Source organism: Sus scrofa, chromosome 5 (assembly GCF_054392235.1).
Source record: "Sus scrofa isolate SSC_HxYL_T2T_F1_AM1 chromosome 5, Sscrofa_HxYL_maternal_Yorkshire_Landrace_v2.0, whole genome shotgun sequence".
NCBI classification, from domain to species: Eukaryota; Metazoa; Chordata; class Mammalia; order Artiodactyla; family Suidae; genus Sus; species Sus scrofa.
Window position 1 is genome coordinate 38,734,698 of NC_139387.1, and position 16,043 is coordinate 38,750,740.

The following is a 16,043-nucleotide window of genomic DNA, read 5'->3' on the forward strand; positions in this document are numbered from 1 at the left end:
TTTTGGTAAAGTTTGGTACAGTAAATTTAGAACAAAAGATGTGGATGCCTCATGGGTAAAGCTCCAGTAGCTTGGGCATGAGTCAAACAAGACTAATGTCTGGGGCTGAACTTGGGGTGTCTCAGACAAGAGGCTTTCTCCACGTCTTCGTACACGTGGCATTTCAAGGAAGGAGCACTTAAACATAAACATTTTGACTGATCCTCACGAGGAATTTTGAATATAGACTATCTACAAAGCATTTGTAGGGCATAAAGGCCAACACAAATCAAATTATAGTTCAATGATAATCCAAAGCCCTAGCGTATCTTGAGCACCATTTTCTCCCCCTGAAAACTAGCCAATTTTCTCCTGAACTCCCAGGTTAACACTCGATTGACTTCTAGCTGAGAAGAAAAAGGTTGTCCTGGCAACCACTTGGAAGATTCAGTTGGCACAATCTCTTTTACCTGAGGACATCTTGTTACGGTCTCAGGAACTGTGATGTCAAGTAAGTCCATACCAATTTCTAAGCTTTATCTTCCAGTGTTCTTAAAATAAGTAAACCAAATGTTCGATTTCCTGATCTTCAAATGAGATCATTGAAATTCACTAATTTGGGAGATTTCTCTGATGAGTTGGGACTGCAAAAGGATAGGGCCAAATGTAAGACAAAGGCTGGCAGAAATTATGCCAAGAGGTGGAAATTTTAGCTTTGGAATTACTTTAACCAAGTTTTGGAAACAAAGAATATTGTGGGGACACATATTAGCCTAGGAAACTGATGGCATATGTATTCCTCCTCTTAGATTGTTGTAGTTAAAAAATAAAGAGCATCAAACTAAAGTGATTAATCAAAACACTTAAACAATGATGATAATCAAAACACTTAAACAATGATATGACGCACACTGGAAGCATTTTTTTTATCCTGTCTGGGAAGCCACAAGTAAGGTCTTTGAATGTCATTCCAATCTGAGGCCTCCAAGGTAAGGATGTGCAAAGACAACTCCAGATTTCATTCCTGAGTCTCAAAAGGGAGGATTAGACAGATTGTTTCCTGTTTCTGGAAAAAGAAAAAGAAGGAAAAAAAAAAAAAGGCTTTGGGAGTATAATTAGTTTACGTGTTTCACTTCCCAAATTCTATTTTCAAGACCTCAGAGTCCAGAGGTGCCAAGTGGGATGAAAAGAAATGTAATGAGGAAAAAATTGCCTGAGGTCAAACTACCATGGAACACGTTCCTTTTCTCCTGGCCTGGATGTCTTCCGATGGTCATATATTTCCCCTTGGTTTTTCTCCAGATGTCTGTGTGGCAGCCTCTGGGTATCCTGGGCCATTTTATTACTATGGATTATTATTTTTAAAGGGACAGGTGCATCTCTCATACTCCATGTGTAAATGACCCTCGTCACTACCTCACACCAGGAGAACATGGTGTACACAAGCCTAAATGACTCCTGGAGCATGCTCCAAATATGCTGAAAGCTGGTTGGTTTACCTCTCATAGCAACTGGAATTCTAGGTGGTATCGTCACAACAGTTTTTAGTGATATTTAAGATTAGAAGATTTAAGTAAGATATAGAAGGGCTTCCTACATAATAAAACAGGATTAATTTATAAGCATTATGGGATTCGAAGTACAACCATCAGGTTGAGGTCCATGAATATTTTAGTCTTAAAGAGGGGTCCTCAGACCAGAAGAAGCTGGAGACCTCTGATCTGCACCACCTCTCTTTCTACATATCAAGACACGGAGGCCTAGAATGACAAGTGGTTACACAGGAAACAGGGGTGGAGCCAGGATGAGCATCAGGCTCCTTGACTTCTGGTCCAGGAATCTCTGGCACCTCATCCTCTAGTGGCTGCCTGCTTCCAGACAGTGCTCTGTCCCAGCTGCCTGCTTCCAACTTCATCTTTTGATTAAAAATGAATACGGTGGCAATGCAGGAATGATCCGTGAGTGTACTTCTAAATAAAACACCTGTGGGTGCCTTCAACTGAATCTGAACCTCTACTTGGAAAAAAAGAAATGCTATTTTCATTCAAAATATGTTCAAAAGCATTATTAATAGGAGAATCACAGACTCATGAATCTGCAGTGAGAACTATGGCATCTATTAATAGAAGTTGCCCTAAAGCCAATAAAAATAATGTCTTGCCAGAGAATGAGGAATCCACCAAATGGCTTTGTCACTGTTGTTTCACTGGAAACATCCATTCAACATAACACACTCTTCTCTAAACCAGACCATTTGAATTGACTGCTAAAATACAGTCTTGTGATCTGAGTACAGATTGCCTGTTTTTACGTTGAGTAAAAGTGATTAGGCATTGTAATTTGTTTCTTCTTTTTCTTTTTTCGATTAGGTTCTTGATTCTACTCAACACTCAGACTCTTGGCTTATCAGCAGAGGAACCTATTTCCAGTATCCCCATCACTTTCTTTGTCTTTGCTGTTCACCATTCCCTGGACTTGTCAGTTTACCCCCTACCATTTATATCTGACTCTGAGGATGTAAATGGTAGAGGGTCAGTTTACCCCCTACCACTTATATCTGACTATCCGAAGAGTCAGATATAAGTGGTAGGGGGGAAACTATAAAAAAGATGCAGCGTGCATCCCTGGATCACTGGTGAGTAGAGGCCATTGTTCAAGAGGGTCAGAAAGGATGGGGAACCTTGCTGTACAGTGGGAAAATAAAAAAAATAAATAAATAAACTCTCCTAAAAAAAAAAAAAAAGAAAAAAAAAGAAAGGATGGGGAAAATCCCGTGGAGCTTGGGCTCTGCAGAGTACAAAGTGTCAGCCCTCTGAAATACTGGCTCTGTCTTTTGTAGCCCTTATTATACTCAGCTGGATGCTTCCAATGAGGCGCCCCCCCCCCTTTTTTTTTGTCTTTTTGTCTTTTCTAGGGCCACACCCACGGCATATGGAGGTTCCCAGGCTAGGGGTCGAATCGGAGCTGTAGCCACTGGCCTACGCCAGAGCCACAGCAACTTGGGATCCGAGCCGCGTCTGCAACCTACAGCACAGCTCACAGCAATGCCGGATCGTTAACCCACTGAGCAAGGGCAGGGACCGAACCCCCAACCTCATGGTTCCTAGTCGGATTCGTTAACTACTGCGCCACGACGGGAACTCCCCCTTTTCCCTTTTTAATGGTCTCCACCCAGGCTCCAATTCAATGCCATCTCCAGTCTTCTCTTGGAAGAACAGCTCGTATTTATTACTCTACAACTTCTTCCCCTCCCATTTAGATAGTCTTTGAGGAAAGTTTCATGTGGTCAAATAAATGTGAAAGAGTGCTTAATGGAAGTTAAAGGGATTTCCATACTGAGGCATACTTCTGATCCTTTAATGTTTTAATACTGATTATGAATATCCAAATGGAGGGGGGCTTTAAGAAACATAGCATATAGCTTTTTCTCAAGCTTGAGAAGTTTTTATATTTAAAAAAATTATTTATTTACTTATTTAATTTATTTTGCCCGAGTGCATTCCAACAGAGTCTGACACTTAGCAGGCTCTCAAAGTTTAATTAATCATTAAAATGTGCCCTGAGAAACACAGTCTGGAAAAGGCTGTTATGGAAGCCATCTTGCTCTACCCAGGTGCCTGATGCTATGTTCAGTAGTAGGCATTTAGTAAATGTTTGTTGAATGAATGAATGAATGAATGAATTCAGGAGGACTACTCTGAGCAGAGATCTTGGGTGCCTGTTCCATAGGACACAGGATTCACACCCATCTATAAACATCCATCCTAAAACATCCTCAACAGAGAGCGTCAACTGCATGGGTTTATGACAAGCTCAGTCACACCAGCCCCCTCCCCTTGCGCTGAGAAGGACCCTGTGTTTGGGTTAATGCACTGCTGTCACCATCTTGAGAGAGTTAGTAATCTTTTAAAAAGGGGCTCCACATTTTCATTTTGCACTGGGCCCTGCAAATTAGTTGGCTGATCTTGCATGAGGCGTTCCATGTTTGGGCTCTTCTGCTCTCTCTCCAAGCCCTCACCTTCCCTGTGCCCAGAGCTGTCTCCCAGTCTCCTCGACAGCAGGGCTTAGGTGTGCCTATCTTCTGGAGCCCTCTCTTCAACTTCCCTTCATCAAAATCTCAGTTCGAATATCTTCCTGATGAGTGGAATTAATTCTCTCTAGCTAACATACTCCGGCTGGAAAAGGGTAGATCACTTTGTTGGATTAAAGTGTTAATAACTAGACACTCTTACCTTTCAACTCTAGGTTCAAAAAGCTTTAAAAAGAAATGATGCTTTAATCCAAAGATTGGTTCTCTAATAGTAGTATTTTAGACATTCACCACACAAATATTTTAGGCATCCTCCATAGATAGATATTTCGGGATGAGGCAAATTCCCTATGTTCCTCAAATTATAGTCTTAAAGCAACTGCTGACAATATCATTCTCTCTGTTCATGAAACAGCTCTCTTTCATACTAACCATTGTTTTAAAAATTATGGTTTCACTGTATTTTTTTAATTGGCAAAGAATTATCAAAGAGGTCAACTTTGCAATAACATGTTCTGAAAGCCTGTTTACTCTTTTTTTTTGCTTTTTTTTAGGGCTGCACCTGCCACATACGGAAGTTCAAAGGCTAGGGGTTGACTCTGAGCTGCAGCTGCCAGCCTATGCCACAGCCACAGCAATGAAGGATCCGAGCCTCATCTGTGCAACCTACACAGCTCACAGCAATGTTGGCTCCTTAATCCACTGATCGAGGCCAGTGATGGAACCCACACCCTCATGGATACTAGTCGGGTTTGTAACCTACTGAGTCACAACAGGAACTCCTAAAGCCTGTTTACTTTTATCAATAACAGTCATACCTTTTGAGTTAGAAATCAGAGGTCCCAGATTCCAAAGAGGTTCATTTTGCCAGTTTCTTAGCTAGATGATACTGGGAAAGTTACTTGATGCCTTGAATTCTTTGTTTCCTTATTTTAAAAAAAAAAAATGAAGCCAAAGGATATTTCTTTTCCTCCTCGGATTCATTTTGGGAGTTAAATGAGACATGTGTTTGAAGACCATGGTGGCGTGGCCATAATTAAATAAACCTCTGATATCAACATCCAATTTTGGAACATCTGAAGACAGATCCCAAACTGAAGGCAAGGACAGCCACAGAGATGAGGGTTAGGGACAAGGTCTGAAGAACTGATGAAGAACAAGAGCTGATGAAGTTGCAAGAGCAGAAGGATGGACGCTTGGATTTTCAGAAGTCAGGTTCCCTTAACTGGCATGAGTTAATAAGGCCATGGTCAATGGCAGCAGTCACCTACAAGTGGAAATTTTGAAAATGAAGTGTGACAAGAAAAGAATGAAAAACTGAAGAAAGAAACAAGAAGGACGGGGAAAGAGGTTGGATGAGTTCAAGGAAAGGAGGGAGGTTTTCTCTTTTGCTTTTCATAATAACTAAGGGAGTGCACAGCTGAAGGAAGAGACAAGAAAAAGAAAATCTAGGAGTTCCCGTCGTGGCTCAGTGGTTAACAAATCCGACTAGAAACCATGAGGTTGCGGGTTCGAACCCCTGGCCTTGCTCAGTGGGTTAAGGATCTGGTGTTGCCATGAGCTGTGATGTGGGTTGCAGACACAGCTAGGATCCCACGTTTCTGTGGCTGTGGTGTAGGCCAGCAGCTGTAGCTCCTATTCGACCCCTGGCCTGGGAACCTCCATATGCCTTGGGAGCGGCCCAAGAAATGGCAAAAAGACAAAAGAAAAAAAAAAAGAAAAAAAAAAGAGAAAGAAAATCTATGTTAATCCTGTGAAGGAAGGAAGGCAAAGGAAAGACTTTTCAAGGAGAAGTTTCAAGGAGACGCTCTGCTTCATAAACAACAGCAGCAGCTGTTCAGATTTTATGGAGACGGGATCTTGATAAATAAATCAGAATGATTTCGAGACACATATTGGCAGTAATTCAAATCCGGGGGTAGAGAGCCTACAGGCTTCAGCATAGCAGCGAAGCTGGATGTGTTTTGATGATCCTATTGGGAATAAAAGACAAGTCTCGTGGGAAGACCTTGGTGGTGGTAGAAGGCCAAGGCTAAAATTTCTGACCGTTTGTTTTAGGAAGGAAGGAGCCGATAGAGGAGGCATTGTGATATGATTTTTAAAAATGTATTTGTGATTCTCTTCAAAGCTAGAGGACAATCTGGTAGACTTGACAGAGTAAAGTGACTCAGAAGTGGAAACCAAGGTGGAGGTCAGGTTACAGAAGCAGGTGGGGGGAGGGGGGAGGTGGGAGATGGGAGGGTGAATGGGCAAGATCTAAGGGTAACGAGAACCCAAACAATGAGCAAACCCAGGGTGTTATTCCAAAAAGGGTCAGAGTAGGTGTTGGACACCAACTCGGAGGCTGTTTAGATCTGTGTATCTGGCATTCATGCAGTTCTGGCACTAGTTCATAGGAAGGCAGGGCACAAGAATATGAACTGGACACCCTGGGGGATTTGCAGGTCCCACACATGAGCCTTGTTTACAGCAGCACAAAACAGAAGAGATCAAGGTCACCCTGCGAGTAGCTCCAGGCTGACTGGGTGCAGTGTCCCTCTTCTTAGTGAGGGAGGGTCTCCGGGTCTGAAGTGAAGCAAATGATCCTATTCCAGCTAAGGTGGGTAGTACTGGATGGAAGGCCAGGGGCTTTCAGGAGATGAAGACAGCAATTATAAAAGGAGGGGGAGAGATCATTGAAGATAATTGAAACTAATCATCTCTTATGCACAAAAAGAAAACACCGTTGGAAACAGTTTCATGTAAAGTATGCCAGAGCAGGAGTTCCCGTCGTGGCACAGTGGTTAACGAATCCGACTAGGAACCATGAGGTTGCGGGTTCAATCCCTGCCCTTGCTCAGTGGGTTAAGGATCCGGCGTTGCCGTGAGCAGTGGTGTAGGTCGAAGACGTGGCTCGGATCCTGCGTTGCTGTGGCTGTGGCGTAGGCTGGCGGCTACTTTCGCGGCTTGGATCCTGCGTTGCTGTGGCTCTGGTGTAGGCTGGCAACTACAGCTCCAATTCGACCCCTAGCCTGGGAACCTCCATACGTTGCGGGAGCGGCCCAAGAAATGGTAAAAAGACAAAAAATTAAAGAAAAAAAAATAAAGTATGGCAAAGCAGAGGTGCGGAGAGGGGTAGAGACGGGGAAGGAAACCTAGACTGAGTGGGTTCTACTCAGTACACCACAGGTGCAATCTCGTCTGAATATTGCTGCACCTGTGGGGTATGCAGTACTAGTTCCATTTTACAGGTGCATGTTTAGGTTCTTGCTGTGTTTATTGATAATAACTGGCTAAACTCAGCCATATGCTTATGTGCCAGCCGCTTCACAGATTATCTCTTAATCCTTATAATAATCTAGGACATAGATATTATTACTTCCATTTTCCAGATGAGAACACCAAGGTCTGGAGAAGTCTTATACCTTACCCAAGGCCACAGAACCAGGAAATGGTGGGAGCCAGAATGCAAACCTATGCAACCGACTTCCAGAGTCCATAGTTTTAGCCACAATGATAAACAGTCTCTAATAAGTCAATATTAAGAGAAAAATAGAGAAAGAAATACAAAGACTTTGAAATTATTATTTGAAAGGAAATAAGGAACAATGGGGATAGAGAGGGACTACTTCATCTGGAAAGGGGATTTGAATGTTCAGTTTTTAGAGAAACAGGAGAAATTTTAATAATGAAGATGATGATAACACAGTGAACATTTATTCAAGGCTGACTATGTGCCGTACTCTCTTCTAAGTGCTTTATATATATTTTCTTGTTGAATTTTCTTTTTTCTTTTGGCCATACCCATGGCATTCGGAAGTCCCCGGGCCAGGGGTCAAACCTGAGCCACAGCCATGACAATGCCAGATCCTTAATTACTAGGCCACCAGGGAACTCCTCTTGTTGAATTTTCAGAACAATTTCTTTTGTCTCTTATTGAAATTCCAGGACCTAGCACATAGTAGATGCTCAATAAATATTTATTGCCTGACTCTCAAGGGGTGATTTATGTACTTTCACTTTTAGGAAACTCTAGGTCATGGTCTAAATTCCAAAAGGCTCAGCTCCTGTGACTCTTTTGTTTTACTACCTCACAGCATCAACCTCTGACTGAAATTATCCTCTTTATTTCTTTGCTGTTGATGGTCTCCTCTCTCTCTCTCTGTTTGCATCTAAGCTCTAAGAGAGCAGAGCAGAGCCTTGCTCATCTTGTTGAATCCTTTACTTGCAGTATCCAGAACTATGCCTTAGGGTTAGAAGGTGATTAATAAATATTTGCTGCATGAACGAAAGGAGAGAACCCCTATTCCAACCTTTTAGAACAACCCTTCTCCCACAATTGCACAGTGAACTGCAGATCAGGAAGTCCACTGCTCGTGTGCCTGTATAGCATCTTTCTCTCTGTGCCTGTTCTCAACAGGCACACTTTCTCCATCACTGTCCCTACTGCTCATTTCTCCAGGCTTAGTTGCAGAGCAAGGAAGAATATAAATTTCCCGTTTGTTTGGATTTCAACACATAAACAGAGATCTTCCAGAAGTGATCAAACCATCTATATAGAAAAATGACTCTCTCACCTCATACCTATTAGGATGGCTACTATAAAAACAAAAAAACAAAAAAACAAAAAACCCACCCCCCAAAAAAGAAAAAAACAAGTTTTGAAAAGGGTGTGGAATCCCACCCAAACCAGAATGGTGTTCCTTGGAAAATTAAAAGTATTATTACCATATAATCTAGCCATCTCATTTCTGGGTATTTACCACAAAGGATCTCAAATAGCAGCTATTTGCACATCCATGTTCACAGGAGCATTATTCACAGCAGCCAAAAGGTGGCAGCAACCCAAGTGTCCATTGACAGATGAATGGATAAACAAAATATGGCATATATATATATATATATATATATAAAATGGAACATTATTCAGGCTTAAAAAGGAAGGAAATTCTGATACATGCTACAATGTGGATGCATCTTCAAGATATTTATGCTCATTGAAATAAGCCAGTAACAAATAGACAAATTCTGTAGGATTCCACTTGTACAAGGGACCTAGAGTAGGCAAATCCATAGTTAGAAAGTGAATGAGGTTGCCCAGAAATGTGCATTTGTTGTTTAATGGGTACAGAGTTTTGCAAGATGAAAAGAGTTCAACTGGAGACTGGATGCACAACAAGGTGAATGTACTTAACACTACTGAATTGTACCCTTAAGGATGGTTAAGATGATATATTCTGCTAGAGGTCTTTTTGCCATTAAAAGAGGAAGAGTGAAAAAAAGACGATTCTTGGTAGCTACCATGTAGTATGACATGTTAGACAGGATCAAGATCCCCAAATGAATGACTCAGTTAAGTCAAATGAAAATGCAGAGTACCGGAGTTCCCGTCGTGGCGCAGTGGTTAACGAACCTGACTAGGAACATGAGGTTGCGGGTTCGATCCCTGGCCTTGCTCAGTGGGTTAACGATCCGGCGTTGCTGTGAGCTGTGGTGTAGGTTGCAGACGCAGCTCGGATCCCGTGTTGCTGTGGCTCTGGCGTAGGCTGGTGGCTACAGCTCCGATTCGACCCCTAGCCTGGGAACCTCCATATGCCGTGAGAGCGGCCCAAGAAAATGGCAAAAAGACAAAAAAAAAAAAAAAAAAAAGAAAAAAAAAAAAAAAGAAAATGCAGAGTACCTATAAAGGAACAGAGGTGTGAGACCAAGAAGGAACAGAGACCACAGGGAACAGCCTGTGTCAGAGGTGAGGAAGGGTGAAGCATAAGCGCTTGGTTTGGGGTTCCTGAAGGTCAGTGTCACAAGAAACACTTTCTTTGATGGCTTTTTAATGTAATGTATACCCTTAAGCATTTTACACCAATCCCTATAGAGAGTTAGGACTTCGGAGCCTGTGGTGTTGACAAATTCAGGCTGATGCAATCAGGTTGCCACGATGTGGATGCTCTGAAGTGTCTCTCACCGCATCCTGCGGACACTCACCTGTCCACACGAAGCTGGCAGACGATGCTCAATGCGTCCACAACTCCTTCCTCTCTCAACTGTCGACAGCCAATGGATGTAGCAATAAAACACCCGGTCCTGCCTATCCCTGCACTGATAAGAACAGGTACCGAATTAAAAGGGGCAAGGAAAATACCAAAGATAAAATATATGCTTTTTTTTTTTTAAAGCACATATTGTTTATTTTTCTGTACAATATTGTAACAATATAGAAACAGGGGCAGGGAGAACACTCAACAAATTCAGGATGCTGCTGCCTCTGGTATGGGTGGTGGGGAGGATGATGGGACTAGAGAAAATAATTCAGGGACCTAAACAGTATTGGTTCAAGCATTTAACAGTATGCTTTTTTTTTTTTTTTTTCAAATAGGGCCACACTAGTGGCACATGGAAGGTCCCAGGCTAGGGATGGAATCAAAGCTGCAGCTGGAGTTCCCGTCATGGCACAGCAGAAACGAGTCCAACTAAGAACCATGAGGTTTTGGGTTTGATCCCTGGCCTCGCTCAGTGGGTTAAGGATCCAGCATTGCTGTGAGCTGTGGTGTAGGTCAAAGATGTGGCTCGGATCCTGCGTTGCTGTGGCTGTGGTGTAGGCCAGTGGCTTCAGCTCCGATTCGACCCCTAGCCTGGGAACCTCCACATGCCACAGGGTGAGGCCCTAAAAAGCAAAAAAAAAAAAACAAAAAAAACAACAAAAAAAGCTGTAGCTGCTGGCCTACACTGGATCCAAGCCACACCTGGGACTTATGCCACAGCTTGCAGCGATACCAGATCCTTAACCCACTGAGGCCAGGGATTGAACCCACATCCTCACGGATACTATGTCAGGTTTTTAACCTGCTGAGCCATAGCGAGAACTCCTGCTTTTTTTTTTTTTAATTAAAAATACAAACAATCTGTGGTGAAAAGAAAGTGAAATTAAATTAATGTCAGAAACGAGAACATTCAATCACTATTTTTTTACATTTACTTTGGTAACAATAACAACCACCCCCCCCCATAAATGGTACAAGCATGAGAAATAAAGAGATAAACTTTACATTCTTTATAAATTGCATTTATACTTAGAAAATAATATTAAGAATTTATATTTATACTTATATATATTTACACTTTTGCCTTTAGTATTCTAAGAACTTTTAAAAAATATTCTTTTGAAATCATGGACATGGAGAACAAACTTGTGGGTGCCAAGGGGGACGGGGAGAGAGGGAATTGGGGGTTAGTAGATGCAAACTATTGCCTTTGGAATGGATAAGCAATGGGATCCTGCTGTATAGCACTGGGAACTATGTCTGGTCAGTTGTGATGGAGCATGATAATGTGAGAAAACAGAATGTATACATTATGTGTGGCTGGGTCACATTGCTATGTGGTGGAAAATCAACAGAACACTGTAAACCAGCTATCATGGAAAAAATAAAAATCATTATAAAAATATTCTTTTAAAAGGATATTTTAAAAATTGGAAACAACAGGATTAATACAATAAGGAGCAATTAGTAGCAATTAAGAACAATTTAGCAGCAGCAGCTCTTGTGTACTGAGTGTAGAAACCTGGGCTTGTTCAGTGCTTAAATGCCATTCTTCCTTTTAGTTCCATGCAGTAGGGTGGGGATGGGCGTGGAGGGAGTTGGTGGGTGGGAAGAATAGTGAAAAAGGTACAGTGTTCTACAAAGAATAATTAGGACTGAAATTTGGGTGAGCAATGGGCAGTAGCAAGGAGGGGAAAGGCTGACACACATCACAGATGTGAGTGTGGGGGAATGGAGTGGAACAGTGAGAAAAGCAAAAAGTCAGAGGTGCCTCCCTTGGAGAACTGGAAGAATGGCAGTGCCCTCAAGACGAAAGGGGAATTCTGGGATGAGGGCTAATTGGAGGGAGAGAGTGGGGAGTTGGGTCTTAGATATAGTAATGTTGAAGATGCTAGTGAACAACTGAAGATTCAGTTCCATTTGGAGAGAGGATGTGGCTAGAGTTACATATTTCCAGTATTTTCAATTCCTCTCTCTCTCTCTCCCTTTTTTTTTTTTTTTTTTTTTTTTTTTCTTTTTAGGCCCATACCTTTGGCATATGGAAGTTCCCAGGCTAGGGGGCAAATCAGAGCTACAGCTGCCAGCTACGCCACAGCCACAGCCACAGCCACGGCCATGCCAGATCAGAGCTACATCTTTGACCTACACCACAGCTCACAGCAACACTGGATTCTCAAGGCCAGGGATCGAACCCACATTGTCCTGGATACTAGTCAGATTCATTTCTGCTGAGAACCCCCTCTCTCTTTTTAATTAAGGTAACAGTTGAATAGAAATACTGCCTGTCCTGGAAGGTTCACTCACTAATCTCCTTTAAACAGTTATGTCATCTACCCAACAAGCTCTCTCTCTAACAGTTTCAACCACCTTTATGTAAATTTCTCTCTCTTAAATCTACACTTAAATTCCCCAAGTTTCTCCTAAACTCTAGATTGGCATTCTACCTCCTAGTTGGCACTCTTGCTGTTTCTATTTTATACTTGCTGCAGTTCAATATATCTAAATTCAATGTATCTAATCCAGAATTAATTATCTTTTTCCTCAATGGCATTACCAGTCTGCCACAAGTTTTCCAGCCTAGAAATCTTGGAGCCATCGTTAACATCTCCCCGCTCTCACCTCCTACATCCAATCTGTTACCAATTCTTAAATTTTCCACCTCTACCAAGCTCTTGGGAATCCATGCTTTCCTTTCTATAAACTGTACTCACGTTCTTGAAATCTTACTTCGTGATTAGCAATGATCTCAGGTTTCCAAGTCTCAAGTCTCCTCCTGGACTAATTCATGATACACACAGCTGCTAGGTTCATCTTTCTAAAACAGGGACCTGTTCATATTACGCTTTACTCAAAAACTGTAGACCGTTCCCAAGAGTCATCACACAGGGTCTAAGCGCCACATCTTGGCATCCAGACCCTTACGTAATATGAATGTGACCAACTTCCAAGCTTTATGTCTTTTTGCTCTCTACCTTGTATCCCTTATGCCATTGTTTTCATTTGCACCATTGCAAAAAATCTCTTTTATTTTCCAGGTTTCCTTTTTTGTGTTAATAATCTATCTTCAGTCAAAAATGTCCTCCCCATCACCTTTTCAAACTGTAAACATTGGTTCTTTTCTCAAGATCTTGTTCAGTGTCATTCCAATTTCTAGAGGCTTTCTTCAGTCTTCGTGGTTCAAATGAATGGTACCCCTCTTGGCGCTCAAATAGCACTTATTTCTGCTAGTTGGCACTTGTTTCCTGTTGAATGTGAGTGCAGAAGAATTCAGAGGAGGGGTGAGTCCCTTTGTGTTGAAGTGTCTATAGTGAGAAAATTTAGTGCCTTTAGTGAGAGTTTGTTTCACGAAACAGATGGGACTTGAACTATAGCCCATGAGTGGCAGGCATTTTGGTTACCATGAATGAGAGAGATTGTTTCATGTATGCAGAAGGGTATAAGGAAAGAACTGCTGGAGAACAGAAAAAATGAGGTGTGACAGTGAGTACACTAGGTTGGTATGAAGAGAAAGTTACGTTAGAGGAATAGTGGGATATAAGACTGGGAAGGGGTGTTCCTGTTGTGGCTCAGTGGATATGTCTGTGAGGATATGGGTTTGATCCCTGGCTTCACTCAGTGGGTTAAAGATCTGGCTTTGCTGTGGTGTAGGTCACAAATGTGTCACTGTGGCGTAGGCCTGCAGCTGTCGCTCTGATCTGACCCCTAGCTTGGAAACTTCCCCATGCCACAGGCATGACTCTAAAAAGAAAACAACAACAACAACAAAAAACAAACAAAAAAAAAACAATTGGGAAGGTACAGTGGAGCCTATAGCTAAGGCGTTTGGCCTTCATCCTCTAAAAGAATGGAGCTTTTTTATTTTTTGAGAATTTTTATTTTTTTGCTTTTTAGGTCTGCACCCCTGGCATATGGAGGTTCCCAGACTGTGGGTCGAACTGGAGATGCAGCTGCTGGCCTACGCCACAGCCACAGCAACATGGGACCGAGCTGTGTCTGTGACCTACGCCACAGCTCCCAGCAAAGCTGGGTCCTTAACCCACTGAGCGAGGCCAGGGATTGAACCTGCATCCTCATGGATCCTAGTCAGGTTCATTTAACCCCTGAGCCACGAAGAGAATTCCTATTTTTTGAGCATTTGATGGAAACAATGAGTTTTCACTCACCAGGAAACTCACCTAATTTAATGGACCCAAATCTGTTCAAGTCATTTCTAGGAGGTCACTGGCCCTGTAGCTAGTCCACAGATCCAAGGTTAAGAATTTCTGCTCTAGGCAATGGGAAGCCTTTGAGAAGTTTTGAGCAGAGAGTGCAGGTGATGAAAGAGGGTTTTAGGAACATCATCTAAGAGGAGTGCACAGAGTAGGCCATAGTGGAGGTGGAGGTGGGGAAGCAGGGTGTGTATGTGCAATTAGCCGACTACTTCTAAAATACATGGATGAGGTCATAAGGGCCTGAACTTGGGTGGTGGGGCAGGAAGTGAGGATTATGGGAGAAGCTTTGAAGGGAAAGCCAATCTGGTGACTGATTAGATACCGACTCTGGAGTTGAGAGAAGGGCCAAAGATAACTGAATGCCTGGAAAAAAAGATGGTCTCATTCTTAGAAATAGCAATCAGAAGGGGAGCTGGTTTTATGAGGGAAATGGTTAGTTCATTTTAGATATCCTGACTGTTTTATGATTTGGGGTGGGGGACAGTTTTAGCCCTAAAGTATGGCCAATTAAGTATTTTTCTTCAGCCCCAAGCTAAGTGTAGGGTAAGGCCTAACGTTCAAAACTAGATAATGACACCTTGGAGAGAGACATAGAATAAATTTTACTCTTAAATCATAAAGGTTCAAAAGAAAGCTAAAATTGTAATATAAAATAATGACTTTTTTATTAAAAATATCATCCAAAGCTATCTTACAAGACTTAGGAAGTTAAGTAAAATAACAAACAATTTTGAGAAAGTATGGAAAATTAATGTCCAGTTGTAGAAATAACTTTAAAATATGTGCTTTAGGTTGGGCACACTAACAGGAAAACAAGGAAGAGGTGTACGTTACAGGGGACACCTTAAGCTAGACATTAGGGAAGGGAGCCACCACGGACATCTGTCACTTTTGTCAGCCAGTACCCTGCGTTCCAGTACTAGCACTTTGTTTTCCTCTTGGCGAATTACCAGTTGCCCACTTCCCAGTTCATAAATTTATTTCCATCTGTTTTTCATGAGGTAACTTTGAGACTAGTTGTCTGGTTTTCACCAAATTTGACCTAATAATAAATGCTATCAGGACACAATCTGAGAAAAGTTCAGGTGCATCTTGAAACAACAAAAAAGCTATTGATAATTTCAAAAAAACATGTATCATTCCTATCACGTATGAGACGAATGAGGTGAAATGAATCAAGCTATGTGTCAAGGCAGAGAACTGAAAGAACAAGGTCTCCTGTTTCCTGAGCTGTTAATTAGAAGTGATATGTGCTCCCCTGTGGGATTGTTTGCTGAAAATACACTGTTAACGTCACTTCATTTCTGTTAAGTATCATCCTGGTCAAGAGTCAAATATCAGGAAGTTAACCAGTTTTGAGACAGACTTATCAGCCAAGTCAGAATCAGGAAGCGAAATCCAACTTCCACCTGCTCTAGGACTTTACAAAGGATGGACAGCTGCTCAGGCAGAAAGGACAGTTCATCGCTTACCTGCAGTGGACAATCACAGGCCCTCGGCCCGCGGAGGCGAGTCTGTCTTCTTCCACATCCAGCATGAGCTGTAGAAGGGGCTGGGCACTGTCCGGAGTCTTGTGATCCGGCCATGAAGTGTACCAGTAATGCTTCACATGTTGGGTGTGACTTCCTTGCTGAAAATAGCAACAGCCACCAAAGGCTTCATTACATGTAGAACTACAAGTCATCCAAACCACAAGACTGAATCGCCTCCTATCACGCCCATCTTGCTGGCAACTTATTTCTAGGTGGAAAAGAATCTGGGGGATTTTTGCAGAAGACTCTTTCACCCTGAGAACATTTTACGCCG

At 42.2% G+C, this 16,043-nt stretch overlaps 1 protein-coding gene across 7 annotated transcripts in view; it reads right to left on the bottom strand.

Annotated features, from left to right (window-relative positions):
• PTPRR (protein tyrosine phosphatase receptor type R) overlaps positions 1–16,043 on the bottom strand; it is a 253,812-nt gene that overhangs the window by 7,433 nt on the left and 230,336 nt on the right. For 5 of the 7 annotated variants that reach the window (XM_084956339.1, XM_021091990.2, XM_084956338.1 and 2 more), the window contains 2 exons: positions 15,710–15,867; positions 9,971–10,084 (listed from right to left, as the gene is read on the bottom strand). In XM_084956339.1, coding sequence (XP_084812465.1) covers positions 9,971–10,084; positions 15,710–15,867 — 272 coding nt within the window. Of the gene's footprint in view, positions 1–9,970; positions 10,085–10,337; positions 10,568–13,877; positions 15,868–16,043 lie in introns of those variants that run through there. The other 2 variants (XR_014803634.1, XR_014803633.1) reach the window with 2 other exon arrangements.